Source organism: Squalius cephalus, assembly GCF_949319135.1.
Source record: "Squalius cephalus genome assembly, chromosome: 1".
In the NCBI taxonomy this organism is placed as follows: Eukaryota; Metazoa; Chordata; class Actinopteri; order Cypriniformes; family Leuciscidae; genus Squalius; species Squalius cephalus.
The window spans coordinates 49,196,196-49,217,425 of NC_137122.1; the positions used below are offsets into that span (position 1 = coordinate 49,196,196).

The 21,230-nt window shown below is 36.9% G+C and overlaps 1 protein-coding gene across 8 annotated transcripts in view; it reads left to right on the forward strand.

The window, feature by feature from the left end:
• spag9a (sperm associated antigen 9a) overlaps nt 1-20,817 on the forward strand; it is a 42,372-nt gene extending 21,555 nt beyond the window's left edge. For 5 of the 8 annotated variants that reach the window (XM_079864881.1, XM_079864876.1, XM_079864880.1 and 2 more), the window contains 22 exons: nt 1,071-1,128; nt 1,220-1,372; nt 1,621-1,675; nt 2,459-2,589; nt 3,739-3,795; nt 3,910-4,074; nt 4,244-4,373; nt 7,161-7,250; nt 7,535-7,687; nt 8,763-8,934; nt 9,512-9,733; nt 10,405-10,588; nt 10,672-10,794; nt 13,489-13,569; nt 13,784-13,851; nt 13,946-14,094; nt 14,908-15,079; nt 16,453-16,566; nt 16,680-16,712; nt 17,114-17,290; nt 18,040-18,156; nt 18,282-20,817. In XM_079864881.1, the coding sequence (XP_079721007.1) occupies nt 1,071-1,128; nt 1,220-1,372; nt 1,621-1,675; nt 2,459-2,589; nt 3,739-3,795; nt 3,910-4,074; nt 4,244-4,373; nt 7,161-7,250; nt 7,535-7,687; nt 8,763-8,934; nt 9,512-9,733; nt 10,405-10,588; nt 10,672-10,794; nt 13,489-13,569; nt 13,784-13,851; nt 13,946-14,094; nt 14,908-15,079; nt 16,453-16,566; nt 16,680-16,712; nt 17,114-17,290; nt 18,040-18,156; nt 18,282-18,406 (2,729 nt within the window). In that variant the 3' untranslated portion in view covers nt 18,407-20,817. Of the gene's footprint in view, nt 1-879; nt 910-1,070; nt 1,129-1,219; nt 1,373-1,620; nt 1,676-2,458; nt 2,590-3,738; nt 3,796-3,909; nt 4,075-4,243; nt 4,374-7,160; nt 7,251-7,534; nt 7,688-8,762; nt 8,935-9,511; nt 9,734-10,404; nt 10,589-10,671; nt 10,795-13,488; nt 13,570-13,783; nt 13,852-13,945; nt 14,095-14,907; nt 15,080-16,452; nt 16,567-16,679; nt 16,713-17,110; nt 17,291-18,039; nt 18,157-18,281 lie in introns of all 8 variants that reach the window. The other 3 variants (XM_079864882.1, XM_079864878.1, XM_079864879.1) reach the window with 3 other exon arrangements.
• The last annotated feature ends 413 nt before the right edge of the window (nt 20,818-21,230 follow it).

The following is a 21,230-nucleotide window of genomic DNA, read 5'->3' on the forward strand; positions in this document are numbered from 1 at the left end:
GGGAACCATACTACACCAACACAAATATTGAGGCCACCCACTGGAGGCCTAATAAGGCTAGCTACCTGGTCGCAGCTATAATGTGTGTCCCACAACGTTAGGACATTGATTCTATGATGAATAAAAAAGTAAAACAACAGCATTTATTTTAAAATAGAAATATTTTGTAACATTATAAATGTCTTTAATGCCGATTAATGCTAAATTGATTTTGATCAATTTAATGTGTCCTTGCTGAATAAAGTATTAATTTCTTTAAAAAAAAAAAAAACGTACAAACCCCCGACTTTTGAATTGTAGTGTATATATTATATTTATATTATATTTATTTTAAATGGTATAATTAAAATATTTTTTACCAGAAAATATTGATCATCTTTATGAGTCAAGAACAGTTTTCAACCACATACTTAAATTAAATAATGTGCATTACATGTTTTAATGATTTAATCTTCCAATTTAGTCATAAAGGCATTGGAACTTAGAAATCTTGAGCATCCCCAAAATAATTTTTAAAGCTCAAAAAAACAAAAACAAAAAACACAATTTTGATACCCCCAAAATTACTTTAATTGCCCAAGTTTTTGTTAAACCTTTTTCACAAAGTGAAGCCTGGTCTCTCACACTACACTCTTTGTTCGTCGCTGTCTTGTTGGACAAATCAGCCGTAATATTAAATAATCTTGGCATGGATTCAGTGTGGGCCTGGTTAAATAGCTCATCTAAATGTGGTTGAATAGTCGTGCTGATCTGTCAGTGGACTCTCCACTCTTTCCAGCATCTCTCTTGGTTTTTCTGTGACCTGTTAACTCTCACCTCACAGCTGTCCATTCCTGTTTCACTCTCCATGTGTCTGTCTCTCTGTCGAAACACATGCAGTGCATGCGCTTTCACATCCGAGTCTTTCCGGTAAGACCATTCATATGGCCTGTCCAACCTAAAAACACAGGGCACATAAAACTCATCTCAAACATTTAGAATTTTTGAACAGTGTGTTTATTATTGGATCATTGCAGTTGTCATCAATTTGCCTTGGTTTTACTCTAATCATTTTGTGTTGTATTTTGCAGGCATGAGTCGTGAGGTGGAGAATCTTATTCAGGAAAATGTGCAATTGCTTGAGACAAAGTGAGTCCATTTTTAGTTGCTTTTTACAGTTTATTTGCTGTTTTATGTGGCTTTGTTGTTGACACCATATTGTCTGTGTTTGTGTGCACAGAAATGCATTGAACGTGGTGAAGAATGATTTGATCGCTCGTGTGGACGAGCTGTCCTGTGAGAGAGAGGTTCTTCAAGGGGAGCTGGATGCGGTTTTGCAGGCCAAAACCAAACTAGAGGAGAAAACCAAGGAGCTGGAGGAGGAACTCAAAAAGTGAGTCATTTTTGTGTCCAAATAAAAAGCCAAAGGGGTGCATTTATATGCAGTTTTCAGGGTGTAGTTATCATGCAGTAGTGGAATAAATCAAACATGGCATATTCAGGTTAGCAGCCACAGGTTATGTTTATCACATTAATGTGCAACTTTTTCATAACATGCTACTTGGACTATGTAATTAAATGTTTAATTAGACTGTACAATTGCAATGAAAATTAGGGACTCATAAGAATATTTTATAACAGAGTGAAAGCGGAGACAGAGGTGGCCAAAGAGAACAATAATAAAGACGAAGATGAGGTGAGTGGTATGAAAATATTATTACAAGAATTATACACCACCGTTCACAAGTTTGGGGTCAGTGACATTTTTATTTTGCAAAGAAATGAATTCTTTGATTCAGCAAGGATGTGTTACAATGATCAAAAAGGGACAGTAAAGACATTCATAATGTTACAAAAGATTTCTATTTCAAATAAATGCTGCTAAAATATTAAGCAGCACAACTGTTTTCAACATTGATAATAATAATAAATGTTTCTTGAGCATCAAATCAAAATGTTAGAATGATTTCTGAAGGATCATGTGACACTGAAGACTGTAGTAATGATGCTGAAAATTCAGCTTTATCATCACAGGAATAAATTTGATCTTAATTTATATTAAAAATGAAAATATTTATTTTAAATTGGAGTAATATTTCACAATATTACTGTTTTTACTGTATTTTTGATCAAGTAAATGCAGCCTTGGTGAGTGTAAGAGTTCTTTCAAAAACATTAATGAATCTTACTGACCCCAAACTTTTGAACAGTTGTGTATATTTCAGGTCTTCTGAAGCCATATGATAGTTTTGTGTAAATTATAACTTGTTTGTCACAGAAATTGTTGCCTTGCTCTCCAATGCATAATATTCATTCTACATTTTAGCTGACTTGTTCCAATGCCATTTAGCTTGGCATATTATATTATTATATTTAAAACAAAAAATGACAGCTAATGCATGTTAAAATAATAATATCTAGGCCCATATGCGTGTGTAATTTTTTTGTGTCATTTTCTTCTTTCATTGGGTTTCCGCAGAGCGATGTGCCCACAGCTCAGAGGAGAAGGTTCACACGGGTGGAGATGGCTCGAGTCCTGATGGAGCGAAATCAGTACAAGGAGAGACTGATGGAGCTGCAGGAGGCCGTCAGGTGGACAGAAATGATCCGGTAAGCATTTCACTGTAACACAGTACTGTAAGGAAAGGATATTTTTTCTTTAAAGTGCCCCTATTATGCTTTTTTTGATATTACCTTACATGTAGTGTGTAATATAGATGTTTGTGAATGTAAAAGGTCTGCAAAGATTCAAAGATCAAAGTGCACAACAAGTTAAGTTATTGTCTCTTAAAAGAAAGAACCGATTCTGAACTGCCTGAAACGAGTTGTCAGTAATTCCAGTCTTATCTGCCCGAACCTATGCAGGTTTGTAACAAATCAGAGCAAAGTAGACCAATCACAACTGACTGTGTCATCTGACCAATCAGAGCAAAGTAGACCAATCGTAACAGACTGGGCAACAGATGTGACCAATAAGAGCAGAGTAGACCAATCACAACAGACTGGGCAACAGATCTGACCAATCAGAGCAGAGTAGACCAATCACAACAGACTGGGCAACAGATCTGACCAATCAGAGCAGAGTAGGCCAATCACAACAGACTGGGCAACAGATCTGACCAATCAGAGCAGAGTAGGCCAATCACAGTAGACTGGGTCATCTGACTAGTTAAAGCAGAGTTGACCAATCACAACAGACTCGGCCATCTGACCAATCAGAGCAAAGTAGATCAATCACAACAGACTGGGCAACAGACCAGTCTGAATCCTTTATCAAACTGTTTCCGACACTGTGAGAAAAGAAGCGATGCTGCAGTGTATATTATTAGAAAATTAAAGTGTTTTTTGACCTTGTTGTCACAGGCCTCCACAACAAAATAAGAAATCTTTACAATTTTATAATAGGGGAACTTTATTGTCCAAAATGAAACATGAAAGCTCTTTTCCTGTCCTTTTTAATAATTTTTTTGTTTTGTCCAAAATTATATTAAATTTGTTTGCACAGCAGCCAAGCAAATTATATGCTAATTATGATGCTACTGTTTTGTAGTCTGTTTGTAAACTGTTTGTTTATTTCTGATGTCTTTAGTGTCTGACAAGACCATCTTTTTTACGCTCAGCTTGAGCTCTGTTCTCATACTAATTGTCCAAGAAAGTAGGCCAGTTTTTCTGGTTAATGAGCAAAAACCCCACTCCGCCACATGGAGACATGTCTGGTTGCTCACGGCTCTCCTAAAGTGATGTCTTGTTTTTCCACAGAGCTTCAAGGGAAAACTCTGAAGTTGCAGAGAAGAAGAGGTCAAGCATCAGGCAATTGTAAGACCTTTTATCTTAACTGCTCCTGAAAATTCGTCCACATGCATGCTAATCATAAAGATCAAAAATGTGAGTTCGACCTGTTCACTTCCATCTCTCCATGTCCTGTTCCAGCTTCAGTCGCCTGTTCAGTTCCTCCAGTTCCTCAACATCCAGCAACACAGCGAGAGGTTTACCATCCAACGTCAAGTACAACCCACCCAGCATCATGAAAAAGAGCAACACCTTCTCCCAGTTCCCCAGAGAAAAGTCCAAAGCATTCGACTTCCTTAAAGAAGAGTAACTTATACCTATGTTTTACCTTGTCAAACATATTAAAAATGTTATGGCTGTTGAGAACCATTTAGATCTATAAACCTCATATGAAGATCACCCAGCACATCAAACTCAATTCATCATGCTCTGATCCTCTCCTCCCTTGTTGTTGTTTCTCTGTTTTTCTCATTAGGGTGGACTCAAGTGGTTCTCTGTCCCGCCGGGAGCAGAAGCGGGCTCAGTACCAGCATGTGAAAGCCCACATGCAGAAAGAGGATGGCAGGGTGATCGAACATGGCTGGAGTCTCCCGGGCAAATGCAAGGTAAGAGTTATACGTCTTGATAGTATATTGTTACAAAAAAGCAGTGACTATTTTTAGTTTATTGAAAAAAAAAAAAAAAAAAAAAAATTATATATATATTATATATATATATATATATATATATATATATATATATATATATATATATATATATATATATATATATATATTTTTTTTTTTTTAAATGACTTATTTTCTACTTATATTTTTGGTAAAATATCTATACGGTAATTGTACTGTTATCTTGTTCTTAAAGGGGATTCATAATTTTGTTTATGGGGTCTACTAGATTGGAATACGTTTACATCATTTAATGTTCAAAAAACATTTTTTTCTTATAATTTACATTTGTCTTATAATTTATAATTGCAGCACCTAGAGTTGTCAAAAAGTACTGAAATCTTTAAAATGTGACGATACCAGCATTTCCCACTAGCATTTTGAACGCTGTTGAACGGATTCTTAAACACCTCTGATTGGCCATTATGTTGACATGTTCAACATATATGTCTCTGATTGGCTACAATGATCAACAATGACATCTTTGACGCTCTTCACCGAGCGCTTGCACAGATACACACAGGAGCGTTTAAAATCCCAGATTCGCTGATAGACGCCGCTTTCAAACGCTCCTGTGTGTATCTGTGTTAGCGCTCCACGTAGAGCGTCAAAGACAATATGGTTTTTAAGCGATGATCATTGTAGCCAATCACAGACGTATATATGTTAAGCGTGTCAACACAATGACCAATCAGAGACATATGTTGAGCACGTGCATCAACACAGTGGCCAATCATAGACATATATGTTGAGCACGTCCGTCAAACACAGTGGCCAATCAGAGGTGTTTAAGAATCTGTTCAACAGCGCTCAAAATGCTAGAGGGAAATGCTGGTATTGACACATTTTTTAAATTTCAGTACTAACTTGGTACTGAAGTCTGTACTTTTGACAACTCTAGCAGCACCTGTTTTAACTCTCTGTCTGAACGCTCTGTTTTAGCTTTGGTTTCTAACCCTCCTTCTGAAATGCGCAGTCTGCAATGATTGGTCAGCCAGCCCCAGTCTGTTGTGATTGGTCTACTGCTTAGAGCGTGTGTCAGAAATGTAACCTACAAATATCCCCATTCCGGGAATCTGAGGATTATTTAAATGAGGAATATTGTAACATCTATTTTCCCTGAAGAAAACTCAAAACTATCAAGATATTTTTTATATATTATATTTTTTGTTTTATCAGGGTTCGCATGGTCATTAAAAACCTGGAGAAGCCATGAAATTTTAAAATAGCAATTTCCAGGCCTGGAAAAGTTTTGGACAAATAAATAAACCCAGAAAGTTTGGGAAAAGTCATAGAAATTTGTTTCACTGTATAGTGAATATCTAAATATCTGTATAGTGAAATATGTTTAATTTCTGCGCGGCATTGAGGGATATAGATATCAGTTATAGGGGTATCAGTCATTTAAAAACAGCACACTGCGATATGAGACTTTCGCTCACGTTTCAAGACAGCTGTCAAAATTGTCGGACAGAATTTGACCTATGTTGCATCGTCACAAAAGTTTATCATTTGCAGATCTTTTTAAGTATTTTTAAACTATTTGGTACTTAAGTACTTGCATATTCTCTGAAAGCACGCACATAAAGCAGCCTCGCAAACAGCTCACGAGTACCAGATTTCTTCATGGCTTATTGCATTTAAATGGCCAAATACACACAAAAGTTATGTCAAAATGCCCACCTTGGCAAGTATCATCATGAACACAATCAGGTAAGTCTTAAGTGAACGTAAACAGTTGAGAAAGAAAACACGTGTATCAGTATATCGGATCCATGCATTAGGTCTTAAAGTGACATCAGCCTAATAAACCTGCTGCCGTCTGTCATAAATGTTAATCAAGCAACAAAAGAAAAATAAATTCACTCACTGATCTTGACTGAATAACATTTGTAACATTAATTTGAAGGATTAATCTCTTTTTAATTTACAGTGAATTTTTTTTTTTTTTTTTTTTTTTTTTTTTTTACAGTTCAGTGTCTGTAGTATTTCTGTACCTGAATATTACTGTTAGACCTACCTGAAACCTACCTTTAATTTGTTTCTTTATTCTGTTGTATTTATTTGTGCTACTGCTTTTATTTTTTTATTTTTTTTTACTGACTGTTAGTAGGGGTGGAACGGATCGCAGTTGAACCGTGATCCGTACGGATCAGGCCCCACGGTTCGGCACGCATATGATTTGTGGATTAACTGCTAAATTTAATCTTCATAGAGTGAAAGTTTATAATTTGGACATGTTTTGTCTTGCCAATTTACACATTCAAACAATTTTAAACGCGGAAGAAGAGACAAAAGTTGGGACTCGCGCGTTATGTGTGCACACAGCCGTGCGCAGAGAGAGAGAGAGAGAGAGAGAGAGAGAGAGAGAGAGAGAGAAAGAGAGAGGTGCGTTTCAGACAGCGCTCGAACACCGAATTGATTCCTCTTTTGTGTTTCCTTGCACTTGAATGGACACATAAACACAAAATTATGTCTAAATATCTGTCTCTTGTTTATGTCATAAGTGAATTATCATATAAGTCATGATTATTTGCTTCAAAAGTCATGGAAATATATAGGAAAACGTTTTATATTATTTATTTAAACTTTTTTAGTTATGTTTTATTTCGTTTTTATCTTGCTCTTAAGTACTATTTAAAAGCACTGCAACATTTGATTTGATTAATTCCATATTTTCCACATTTCTACATCTATAATCGTGCTGCTATCCTTTTCTTGGCATAGGTTACCAATGGTGGCCATGCAGAGAACAAAATAAACCTACCTGTTCCTGTGTGTCTCAAGCCCCTGGAGCAGAAAGATGCTTCTATGAAGGTGAGGACTAGAAGGAAGGTTCATTTAGTGAGGAAAGATGAAGTATGTATGGATTGAAAATTACCTGAAATATGAAAATAATTAAAATCGGACCATACTGCTTTTTCAGTCTTCCTGTGCAAATTTCTCATTCCGTTTTGCTTTAGTAGTTTTGTCTTTTGAGAAAAATATAAGTGCACCTACATGCATGAAGACTTATTTGGGTTCACCAGACCTTACTTTGCTGATATGAACTCCTGCTGTCAGCCTCTGATAGATCTATTTTTCTGATTTCCCCTGTGTAGCTCTTGTGTGCAGCTGGAGTGAACCTCTCAGGTGGACGGTCATGTGCGGGAGGCTCTGGCGTTTCTGGTGAAGAGTCTATGGTGGAAGCTGACGCCTCCAAACAGAGGAAAGGCTCTCAGAGCAGCCTAGATCAGCTGGAGCAGGAACCTAAAGTAAAATATTTCAGTAAACTTTTAAAAGGGCCTTATCATGGAAAACATGGACTTGTTTGAAGTGAAAGAGCTTGATGTAGAAATTAGACAAAGCTCATTCAGAAATCATCATGGTCATGGCATCAAAAGTGTGAGCTCATTAGCATAAGGCCGTTCACTTTTACATAACATGTTTGGTATCTAGACTCTTGGTGAGGGTATTGTTACTTAGTTGAAATGCGTAGAGGCTAGCCAATCATGATAAACATCATTTATATATACGCCTTATTTAGCCCCGCCCCTTTTCAGCATTGCGCTCGTTGTGTTCTGTCTTCTGGTTTGTATTTCCACAGCATGAAGGTAAGATCTTACGGATTTATGAATGAACTGCTCGTTTCAAAATCTTCCCGGTCTATTGGCATTTGTTATGACATCCACTTCAAACATCACAGTGTTCTTGATAACTTTCGTTTACTCTACAACAGGGGTGCCTAACCCTGCTCCTGCCGATTGACTGTCCTGCACAGTTTATCTCCAACCCTAATCAAACACACCTGAAGCAACCAATTAAGGTCTTCAGGATCACTTGAAAATTAAAGGCAGGTGTGTTTGATTAGGGTTGGAGATGAACTGTGCAGGACAGTCGATCGGCAGGAGCAGGGTTGGGCACCCCTGCTCTACAATAAGTAAATGTAAAAATGGAAGTTCAAAGACAAAATTCTAAAGATGCACGGTTGTTTCTCTGGTGCATAAGGTCTATAGAAGCCCTATACATAAGAAAGGCAGATTGGCAAAAACCTATAAATCATGCTTAAAACAATAAAAAAATATCTGCCAGTGGGGTAAGAAAAATAAACATGCTTTAAAGGGATAGAAAGCTTATTGTGCTTAGCCCATTGGCAGACATCTTTTGCCGGTTTTAAGCGTAAAGTCACTTTTATATTTTTCAGAAAACAACACTCATTTTGCTTTTTAAGTCACTTTTTCTTGATTTAAGGATGTTTAAATGTTTGTACTTGAAAACAAGACAAAATACAGGGGGGAAATCTGTTTTTGCAGTATAATATATGTATTAGTTCTCAATGTGTGTTGACAGGAGCAGGAACGGGAGCAGGCGGTGCATGTGGAGATGTCCAGTCGTGTTTGGATCTGTACAAGCACTCACTCCTCCACAAAGGTGATGGTCATGGATGTGACGCGGCCCGACGACCTGCTGGACAGCTTCTACGTCTGTAACTCATGTGTGCTGTGCATCGCCAGTGTACCAGGTCAGAATTGTACATAACACATCATCATTTGTACACTTTTGTTGTCATGTTTCTTTCAATCATAAGCATAAATAGTTTATCATTATATCTTGATAAACAAATACAAAATGTAAATGGTATTGTTGTACTAGGGCTGCGTGATTTGACCAAAAAATTATATTGTTATTTAATACACCTAGGCAAAAAAAACAAAGAGAACACACACTGATACGAGTAGAAATAGGTACTTTTTAAGCGTGACTTCTTTACAGGAAACCAACTCAGACCCTTTTCAGTATTCAAACTAAAAGAGAGTGCATTGAGTTTGTACCTTTACTTTGAAATTGGGCTCAAAACTCATTTTAGTCTACAAAACACTATTGAGCTATACATCTGTGCATGTCTAGTTTTGTTTATTGGAATTCTGCAGATAATTTAATAAATAATTCAATAATTGTCAGATGAAAAAGGGAGTGGAGAAATAATTCACAAATAATTCACATAATTCACACAATTCACACAATTAAATGGCAATTAACAGTGTCATTTAAATATGAATAAAAAGTAATAATGTTGTTTATTGTAATATGATTTCCAGGAGTTTTGGAGACAGACTATCCCGCAGGGGAGGAGATTCCTCAGGATTTGGAGGCGGGACCAGACTTTTTATTGGCCAGTAGCAGCTCTCAGGGCAGTGAGGGTGTGTTGAGTGACGTGTCAGCGGTGGGCTGCAGCGTTGAAGAGTCCAGCTCAGGATCTCAGACGGGCAGCACAGGAGTCAACGAACAGTCAGCAGAACAGAGTCCTGCCAGAGGAAGTGGTAGGAACCGTTTGTAGCTCAGTGTAGAATTCATGTCATTTTGGCAACTTTAATAGAACAATTAGTTCAGACTCTAAATTGTTGGGGATTTTTTTAAGCTTAAAAGGAAACATTTATAAATCTTTTGTTTCGAATCAGTGGTTCGGAGGTTGTTTCAGATTTGCCAAGTCATGTGATTTCAACAAACAAGGCTTCATATTGTTTGGAACCTTGGTTTCGAAACGTTTAAGAATTCAGAAGGTTTGTGGCGGACATTTTTTGAACCCATGAAGATGTTTCTAATGGTTAACTGATCTTGGGTCAGTTTTGTAATGTAGGTTAATTTATTATTAATTTAATGAATTTCAATACAAAAAGGTTAATTATATTTATTGCTTCTACACAAAACAAGCACTACAAATAATATAAGAATGCAAATCTTACTGAAACTTCATATTTAATGATATTTAATTATTTGTAGATTAAATTTAATAGATTACACTTCCATGAAACGTGCAATTAGAGGTGTTTGAGCTGAATTTTTTTATGAATGTACAATGTCCGTTACATTGTCCAGCCAGCCTGTGGTGTTTCGAGCTCTTCAAAACAGCGAATCATTTTGTCAAGCAGTTTGTCAGAGTTTCGAAAAGCTTTGTATCTCCCATCACTACTTGTAAGTCTCTCTGTTGTAGATCTCTCCAGAGCTCCCAGTGAAGACGGGGTCCCTGCAGCAGAGGAGGCCACGGAGGCCACTGAGGAAGACCAGGAGAGCCCAGGACAGGACACCAGTCAGCCAGGAATCTACACAGAGCATGTGTTTACAGACCCACTCGGAACAGAGTCTTCTGGGGCGTCAGCAGGCAACGATAACCAAAGGTGAGTCAGACCCAGTATCTTTTCGTTGTTGATTTACATCCAGATTTGGATGGGAACTCATCCTTGGTTGGGTTCCTCTCCAGGGAGTCAGATCATGGCAGGGACGATGCGGTCTCAGCAGGTGGAAAAGTGGATCAGGCAAAAGAAGAGACCCAGCGGATGAGCAGCGCATTGCCCACCATGTGGCTGGGGGCTCAGAATGGCTGGTGAGATGCACGCAACACAAAAAAACAGCATCTGGCCACAAGCACCATATACATTTCCATTATGGCAAGCAACAGACTTTATTAAACACCAAAATGATAAAGATTTGAAACACTCAATACTGAAACTTTTCACAAAATGTCAAAAGTTTAAATATGTAGAGAGAAATAATTTTAAATAAATAGGCTAGGCAAAATTAGTTTTATATAGGAGTTTATATATACGTATGAGTTTGTATATGAGTATATACACTACTATTCAAAAGTTTGGGGTCAGTAAGTTTGTTTATTTTAAAGAAATTAATACTTTATTCAGCAACGACTCACTAAATCAGGGGTTCCCAACCTTTTTTGTGCCAGGGACCAGCATATTCATAAAAAAAATTCCAGGGACCAGTTGTCAATTTTAAGATGCATCGTTTGGAACATATCACTGTGTAAAACAGTAACAGCCTATCATTTATTTGCATATAATGAACTAGATGGCAACAAAGGCTACTTGTATGAATATACCAATCTTTTTAAACTTTCAGACCGGTCTACTTCAAAAGCAACTCACACAGCACTCACTCACTAGCAGGTGGCAGTAATGGCAATTGTATGAAAATACCAGTTCATTTCACCTGTCAAATCTCTCCAGAACCACTAAAGACAATCACTTCAACAGCAACTTAGTGTTTTCACTCACCAACAGGTGAACAAAGGCTAATTGTATGAAAATAAGAGACAGTTTCAACAGTCAGACAGTTTCAGAATACAATAGCAAACACATAACTTAGTGATTTCAGCCAATCATTTTTAAAAGTATAAAATTAGAGATTAAGCTTTAACCTTTAACAAAAAATACCAGATCAGACCAATGAGAACAAAACTATTTTAATGTGAGCATGAACTGCTTATTGATATTACTATATTTGTAGCTGTGCACAAGACAAGCTGTTCTTCCTGAGCATCCATAAAAAACATATGCATCCAAAACAATGCACACAAATTCCAGGATACAATAAAACGAAATTCTCTCTCTCTCTCTATTTTCGAGTTGGTCATCGCCTTTCCTTTTACCAGAACTGTCCGCAATTAAACTAGCCATTGAAAAAAATATATCGCGGCCCGCTCATCTCTCCACTTCCCTGTCACTTCAGGTGCAGCGCGCTTTTTTGCAGTCCGTTCAGATATGACGCGTTGCTAAGCAATCGCAAGAAGGCGCTCAAAGAAACACATTTTAATCTATTTATTGTTTAGGTTTTGGATGAAATAACATGACGCCATAGCACTTAAAAAGCATTAAAAAAAGACTATTATTATTATTATAAAAAAAAGAAAAAAAGAAACATTATTCTGGGAATATTTCAAGGCCCGGTACTAACAGGTCCACGGACCGGGGGTTGGGAATCGCTGCACTAAATTGATCGAAAGTGACAGTAAAGATCTTTATAATGTTACAAATAAATTTCAAATAAATGCTGTTTGCTTGAATTTTTGTTCATCAAAGAATCCTTAAACAAAATATTAATACATGAAGTAGCACAACTGTTTTCAACATTGATAATATTAAGTAACGTTAAATGTTTCTTGAGCAGCAAATCATCATTTTAGAATGGTTTCTGAAGGATCATGTGACACTGAAGACTGGAGTACTGATGCTGAAAATTCAGCTTTGAACCACAGGAATACATTGCATTATTACATTTATTAAAATAGAAAACAATTACTTAAAATTTTTATAATATTTCACAATATTACTGTTACTGTATTTTTGATCAAATAAATGCAGCCTATTTCAAAGCATTAAAAAAATGGATCCATGGTCATGACATGGATTTTAAAAAAAATATTTTAACATGTTCCTTGAAGTTCACATATAATGTTAATAAAGATTTTTTCACAAAAAAAACCCAAAAAACAAATAAATTTGTGTAAAAACAATTATTTTGAACCTTAATCCTTTTAAGACTGGTCAGTAAACGGCCACTGTTATGATTGGCTAACGTCATTGCATAAGGAAACAGTATCAACGCCCACTCGCTATTGCATGAGAGTTTTTAGAAAACATTATCCATATAAAACCCTCATTTACAGACTAAGTATTATGAAATCATTTACTTACGGTTTGTGATGCAACTGCTGTCAGATCCAATACAGTCGGCTGCTTTATCTTTTAACAATAGGTTCTTTGCAAACTCTCCATTTCTCTGTGACTCGCTTGCAAAACAAAATGCTCCGAACAAACATACAATCCTTCAACGTGATCCAGGACGGCATTAAAATAAACCATCCAATTGTTCCTGATGCTGTGAACCTTTTGAAGTCTGTACAGAGACGCAAACCAGCTGTTTAAACTGGATGCGTCAAAACGAACGTTCCTTAATTTTGCTGCCATACTTCTTTGGATCTCACTTTTACAATCTACATCTGTAGTATTTTTGTCCACTTGAAATTTGTGAAAAATTATACTTTTAATTTTTTGTCAGCTGAACAATCAACACTTAAGTACTCAAAAGTATGACACTGCCTGCCTTGTTTTCATTCATGCCAAATAAATGTCTCCTTTGACTAAGATCTACAGTATAGCAACTGCACTGCACTGAAAAAATATTTAGAGAGCTGTTTAATGTACACTCTATCAGATCATCAACGATTTGTTATATTGCACCATTGAAAAACAATCTAACAAATTTGCAAATGTCTTTCATGTAGTTTATACGTGCACTCATCAGTCGCTCGATGGAGGAAGTGTCTTCATGCTGTCAAGCTGAAGGATTCCATCTTGAACATAGTGTAAGTGGAAAGTAAACTTACAAATTTAGGAAGGTAATTTAACAACTTTTGGAATATTGTTTATTTCATATTTGAGTGGAATTCCAATATATGTAGCCAGATGATAACGCAATTTGCTTTTTAGCTCTACTTTTATTGCACTTTAATGCAATCTTGAGCTGCAATAAAAAGAAAACACTGAGTGCTAATGATATTTTATATTGTTTCGACATAGACATGTGAAAGGCCGTGTTTTGGTGGCTCTGGCTGATGGTACACTGGCCGTCTTCCACAGAGGTCTTGGTAAGACACTGTCAGTTTGCTAATAATTCAGAAACTTATCTTAACTTTGACATTTACTTGTACAAAAAACTCCATCTTGCTTCTACTTTTACAGACAGCCAGTGGGATTTGACCAACTACCACCTCTTGGACCTCGGCCGGCCACATCACTCAATCCGCTGCATGACCGTTGTGCATGATAAAGTGTGGTGCGGCTACAAGAACAAGATCTATGTCATTCAGCCCAAAGCAATGAAAATAGAGGTTCAGGATTATGTCTTTACTCTATTAGCTTTTGCGTTTTTGAAAAATGTGTTTTTTATTAATATTTGTTAAATTCAATTTTCTTGAGAGCAAAAATTCCTTAGTTTTACTTTGTTACAATTCAAAGCGGGTTGAAAATAGGCAATGTCGATAAAATATGTAAATGAACTATGCTTACTCGTTCTCCGTGTTACCTGGACCGAGAAATTCACGTTTATTTGTTTTGCTTTGGGTCGAAACTGACAGAACAGCAGTTTCTTTCAGTTTTCTCCTGCGTTTGGCCCAAAACACTATGTTCGTGGTCATCCAGTTTGAAATGTTGACTACAAACACTGAGGTTTTTCATATTTTTCATCACTGTGTTTTCTCCGTATTTACGATTCAGCCTCTAGTGCCTACAACACATTGGATCTTTCACTGGAAACCGGTAGTAACTCACTCCTGCTAAACGTTAACTCTTTGCAGCTGGGAACAATACAAGTCGACACCATTATAATTTGCTGAGAAGTATTTCCTACTAAAGCAAGGCAATATTTGTCTCGGGTTAAGCGTATGGGAGTGGGCTTGGATGGCAACATGCCTAATTAAGTTTTCCTACCTATTTGGCAAAAGGAAAGACAACAGCCTTTTTTCTCTGTTTTCTCTAGTCAGGTAGCACGGATTTCAAAAATTGTTTCACCTTTCTACTGTATAGGCCGACATGTTATATAGAATGCCCATTTTGCCAGCGGTGAAGTTCTCCTTTAACTTGCTTAAGCAGGATGTTTTTACAATAAGTTGTGATGCATTTCTCATTGGGTATTTATGAAACAGAAGTCTTTTGATGCCCACCCGCGTAAGGAGAGTCAGGTGCGTCAGCTGGCCTGGGTGGGTGATGGGATTTGGGTGTCCATCCGGCTGGACTCCACCCTCCGCCTCTTCCACGCTCACACCTTCCAGCATCTCCAGGACGTGGACATTGAGCCTTATGTCAGCAAAATGTTAGGTGAGAATACTGTGAAAATTCATGGTCACCTTTTATTATTCTGCTTAATATTGTGAAATATATTACAATTTAAAATTCTCTATTGTAATATATAGTAAACTGTAATGTATTCCTGTGATCAAAGCTGAATTTTCAGCATCATTACTCCAGTCTTCAGTGTCACATGATCCTTCAGAAATCATTCTAATATGATGATTTGATGCTCAAAAACATTTCTGATTATTATCAATGTTGAGAACTGCTTCATGTTTTTGTGGAAACTGATACATTTTGTTTTTCAGGATTTTTTGATGAATAGAAAGTTCAAAAGTATTTAGTTGACAAATATTTTGTTACATTTAAATGTTTTTTAGTGTCCCTTTTGATCAATTCATTATCCTTGCAGTGCACCATGTAGCTTTTGGGCCTCTAGTGGTTAAACAAAACTGAATGCATTTTGCAGAAGAACATTATTTTGGTTGTGCTTCGGCTCTGCCTGACTGTGTGGATGAATATGGTTATTTCTCATAACTAAAAAAAGAGATTATCCTGCTGCTCATAAAACATTCACTACTAGGCTTAAGAGTTATAACCAGAGATTAGATAGAAAGATCTCAAGTTGACTAGCTGAAGACGTTACTGTAGCTTTACCCATTAGACCCTGTCCTTTGAAAATAAATTCCAGCACAGCGCTACAACCATACTGAAATGACCCTTCACAACAGATAATGCTTTACAATGAACTCTGTTAAAGAGCTACATATGGCAATTTACGTTCAATAAAATACCTCACTCACCTCTTGAGTCATAAAAACACCATCTCTACGTTGCTTTTACAACTTTTTACAATGATTCATTCAGACACAACTGTTCTGCTTTGTTTGGAACTGTTATCATTGGTCAAATAGAGCAAAAACAGTTAAACTGTACTGACATTACTGTTTAAAAATGTAAATGAATATCAACTTATTGTTTATTGAACTGTTGTATTACATTTGCAATTGTGCTGAAATTCGGAAAAACAGCGTTTTTTCCTCGTGTGATATTGCTTAACTATATGATAAAAAAAAAACAATCTCGTACAATTTATATCTTGAATTTTGCGGGCATTTAATTCAATTTGTGGGCATTTCCTACCCTGCACAATGCTATTTCACGCCAACTCCTGACTCGCTTGCTTGTTGTTAAGCTAAATGGAGGGTTACAGTTATCGAAACCAGATTAAACTGAAGACCTGTTGTCTCTTTAAAAAAATTAAGTCTGTCTGACCCAAAACTTTTGATTGGGAGTGTGCATCTGAAAAACACATGAAATTACAAGACAAGATTTGAGCTCTTTTATAATATGCTTTGGAATAAATACACAATTATCGGACTTCCACTTGTCTTTAACAGGAACAGGGAAACTGGGCTTCTCTTTTGTGAGGATTACGGCTCTAATGGTTTCCTGTAACCGGCTGTGGGTGGGAACAGGAAATGGTGTCATCATCTCCATCCCGCTATCAGACTGTAAGCCAACATCACAGCACACATAAACACATGTACATCAGTATTTGATGTGGAAGGCAGCTTTAGTTTCAGTCTCTTTGGCCACTTCTCTCTGTTCTCTCTCGTCTCTGTAGCTGTAGGTCAGTGTGGATATCTAGGTCAGAGGGGTGAGTGGGAAACACATTGTTGACAGCTGATTAATTCTGAAACAAAGCTGTCTTGCTTGGCTTGTTTGCTTTTATGCTCAGCTGTGTTCAATATTTCATAACCAAGTTCTTTGTTCTTAGTTCCTCTTAGATCGTCCTCTCTCTCCAACCAACTTCATCTTTCTGAGCTTATCAGCTGTGAATCTGCATCTAGTTGAAATTTGCTTTTAATGCTTTAATATTATTGGCTGTATCCACTGATCTATATAGAATGACATGTCATTATATAGATCAGTGGCTGTATCCCAGTAATTTCACAACGAGGCTGTGCTTTGAATTTGACAGGCATCTTCTCTGCAAGACACTAACTGCTAACATTAGATGCTTTAGACACTTGTGTTTACACACTTTTCCCCTAGCAGCTAATAAGACGGTGGGAGCGATCGCCTGTCGTCCAGGTGGGGCGGTGCGAGTGTACGGCGATGACACCGTGGTCGGTGCTGTGACTGGCTCGTACGTACCGTACTGCTCCATGGCACACGCTCAGCTCTGCTTCCATGGCCACAGAGACGCTGTTAAATTCTTTGCTACAGTTCCAGGTATAACATCATAACATTAGCCACCTTATTTTGAAACACGGAAGCAAGCTATTTTCTGTGAATGTGCAAGACTTCCTGTTCATTATACATCTATAGGGAAATAACTAGAATACATTAAATGGTAAATGGCAATTTACAAGATGTTTTACATTGCAAAAATTACATTGCATTACAATGCAAAAATAGCAAAATTTCTTCATCTCTTTTAAGCAAGTAAAGCATTTAAGAATTATGTTTGCTAGACATACTGTACCTTTACATAAAATCAGATAGAAGATGGGGTAACACTTTATTTTGATGGTCTCTTTTGAACATTCTATAAGTAACTTTGCAACTACATGTCAACTTGCAGTCATTAGAGTATCAGTAGACTGTCTGCTTAATATATGTGGACTCTTTATTGTGATGGTCCTCCAATAGACATTCTACTGACTATAAGTTACTTTGCAAATACGTCAACTTATTCTAACCCGAACCCTACCAGTCTACTAATACTCTACAAACACTGAGAGTAAGTAGAGATGTAGGTGCAACGTTACTTATTGTCAACAGAACATGTTAAAGGTACCATCAAAATAAAGTGAAACCTTCAATGGTGAAAAATATGCTGTGTGCAAAAAAAATATGAAAATATGTTTCAGTTATATGCATTTTACTAGATGAAAGAAGGTTTTCAGCATATTGTTTTAAATCTGTGGTGTTATATATAATGACTGGTGGAGTGCAAATGTGTTAATGCTGTGTTTCAGGTCAGGTTATTGTGCCAGGAGCTGAAGGCACGCCTGACAACTCAGACTCTTCAGCCCCAGACGGCAAGAGCATGCTTATCATGAGTGGAGGAGAGGGATACATCGACTTCAGAATCGGTAAGAGGTTCAGTACCAGTGTCTCCAGGACCTGTCCATGAGCAGCAGATGCCTCACATTGTAAACCTAGTAAATGTGCACATTCTGCTCTGCTGACAAACCATCTCTTTTTTTTGTTCTCTCAGGTGATGAGGATGGTGGTTTGGGACGAGATGAAGATGAAGAATCAGGCGAACCTACGTTGAAACTGCAGTCGGCTCCTGCCAAGCCGGAGCGCAGTTATGTTATAGTCTGGCAGGTTGCGCAGTGAGTGACTGATGAATCACTGCTTCGGGTTAAACGGAGAACTCTAGATCAAACCCACACGGACATACTTTTCTTCTTATTGATACGGATATTGTCATTAATAATAATAGTGTTGTTCTTAATCCCTACATCACAATGAGTTCTTTAATATTTTTTGCTTGGATGTTTATTTAATTTTATTGTTTTATATAAATCTGGCATTGACAGAAGAGATCAGTGTTGAAATGAAGGAACAAAACGGCAACTTTAAGTCCATCCACAAATATATCGCAACTATACGAAAATCCTGTGCTAAAAGTCTTAAAGGTTTACATGTAACTTTAGGGAACTATTATAATGTTAGCTGCTTGAGATGATTTTTGTAGATTTTTTTTTATGTTGTTCACAGAATTGATCAGAGGTTTCTCTGTGCACTATGGCAGTGGTAGCATTGTGTAGTTCATGTATATAGAAACTCAGAGAGCTATTTTTGCTATATGTCCGCCGTAGATCTCGTGAGCGGTGTGTCTCGGCACCTTACAGCATGGTGTGCGTGTCTGTATGTGTGTATTTCTCGCTTGCATGAGTCCTGTATCATTCCTATACGGAGCCCCGGAGCTCTAGAAATTCGGGCTTCTTTCACGCTAGAGCTTTCTGACACTTTAAAGACAGTACCGAACAAACATAATCTCCGGAAAGAGCAACATATGGAAGAGCTGCATGATTCAAATCCCAAAAAAAATTGTTCTCAAATTCACGATTCTGAACAGACAACTGAACAAAATAATATCTAATTTATTAGAGGATCTGACAAAATGTTAAGTGCTGCAGTCTATATAAAAATGTTTATTTAATTCAAATTCTATTTTTTTTTTAATCTGTTTGAACGAATGATTCAATGACTCACTTAAATACTTCTTGTTTCATTACTGAATGAATCAGTGTTTTTAATCAAATCTTTTGAATGAATGATTTGATGGCAAATAAATATTTTTAACAGTCACTTGTCGCCACCTACTGGTGTTACGATGTAACTGATACAATCATTATTTGAAGCGCCACATTACTTTTAAAAGGTGATTTGCTCTGTTTTTTTTATTGCTACCATAGACATCAGTGTTTATATCCAGATTCCAAACTATAAACTTTTATCCCAGTACTTCTGTGATAATTTGAATTATTGTAAGACAGAAAAGGCAGCACTTATGCAGATTTGAATGTTTCGATGTGCTTTTGGTTTAATAGCCTGGCGAATTGTTGTCATTTAGGAATAAAAAGCTGTGTTCACACTGCCAATTTCATTTCAATGGAGAGCTTTCAATTTCCAACGTCACGAGTGACAGTTACCGTTGGCGACAGAATCGTGTGGGTGTTTGAATTGATATTGCAATCTCTTAACGATTAATTGTGCAGCTCTAATACGCGGTAGTGTTTATTGCAGTAGAGATGGTCTACCCTTTTACCAAAGGATGAAACTTAGAACAAATAGCACGTAACTAAACAGCCTAATTTTCAAATATTTTGCATTGCCAAGGCTTTTTGATGTTCTGTGACTCTCTTGAATGGACAAACAATGGACAAAATAATGTTAATAAAAAATTGACAGGGATTGTATAATAAATGATTTGTATTTCTTGTGTTGGATTTAGTTTTGTTTGCTTCAGCACTAAGCATACCAGATAATTAATATGGGTTTTGTCTGTATTGTATGTCCCAGGCCTCGTTTCGAGTGTTATATTTTCTAATTCTGAGTTTTGCGCTCCTTTTGTATCTGCTCTGTTCGACACTTTTATTGTACCTTGATGTCTGTTGAAACAAATGCAACAGGATATATGACTTTTTATGTGTAAATGGGGAAATGGGTAGGTTTTGGGCTTTTTGTTTCTTTTAAATTCTGACACATAAAGGGAATCTTTATATCCTCATCTACACCATTCCAAGTATTTATTTTTCATAATGAACTTTGTGGTTCAGAATGTAACTTTTTACATGTTTGTGAACAAGGACGTTATTGTTTTGCTTTACGTCAGACACAAATGTTGTCATGTTGAAGGAACTGACTAATAATTTTGACAGTATTAGACGGCGTATGACGTATAACCTCCATGGATCGTTTGGAAATCAACATGATTATTGTACTGAGCTATGCATGTTTTTTTTAAAGTATACTGCAGTTTTTTTGTTCATGTTTGTTTATCACCACCTTTTTGGGTGGTTGTGTGTATATGTGTGAGTGTGTAGAGATGATTGAGAAATATTACTGCATTTGTGTGTGTGGATGAGTGTGTGTGTGTGTAGTCGCTGTATCCCTTAACTCTTACTGGACTTGCTGTGTGTGCCACGGCTTGTCATCACTGTTTTTCTTGTCAAAAGTTTGCTAAAACTGCATCATAGCCTTATTTTTAAATTCTATTAAACTCGATTTCATGGGGATTTAACGTTCTGTCTTGGTTTTATTCACTAATGTGTTCATATGTTATAAAATAGTCTAATTCACAAAGGTCTCCGGTTACTCCCGTAACCTTGGTTCCCTGAGATGAGGGAACGAGACATTGCGTTTACTAACCCCCTTCCTCCAAATACTACTGAAGCCCTATTAAATCATGCCAGTAACACTGGCCAATGGCGTTCAAGCGTACAAGATATGGGTGAGCTTCCCTGCCATATAAGGCAGTGCTGAATGTCTTTCATTCAGAATCTTGACTGAAGCAACCTGGTATTGCAAGATCCTGAGCTAGGTAATACAGCAGTTTATCTCAGGGAACCGAGGTTACGGGAGTAACCGGAGATGTTACCTTTCGATTTTGTTTCTCGACATTGCATTTGATAATACTATGGGTGTTAACTAA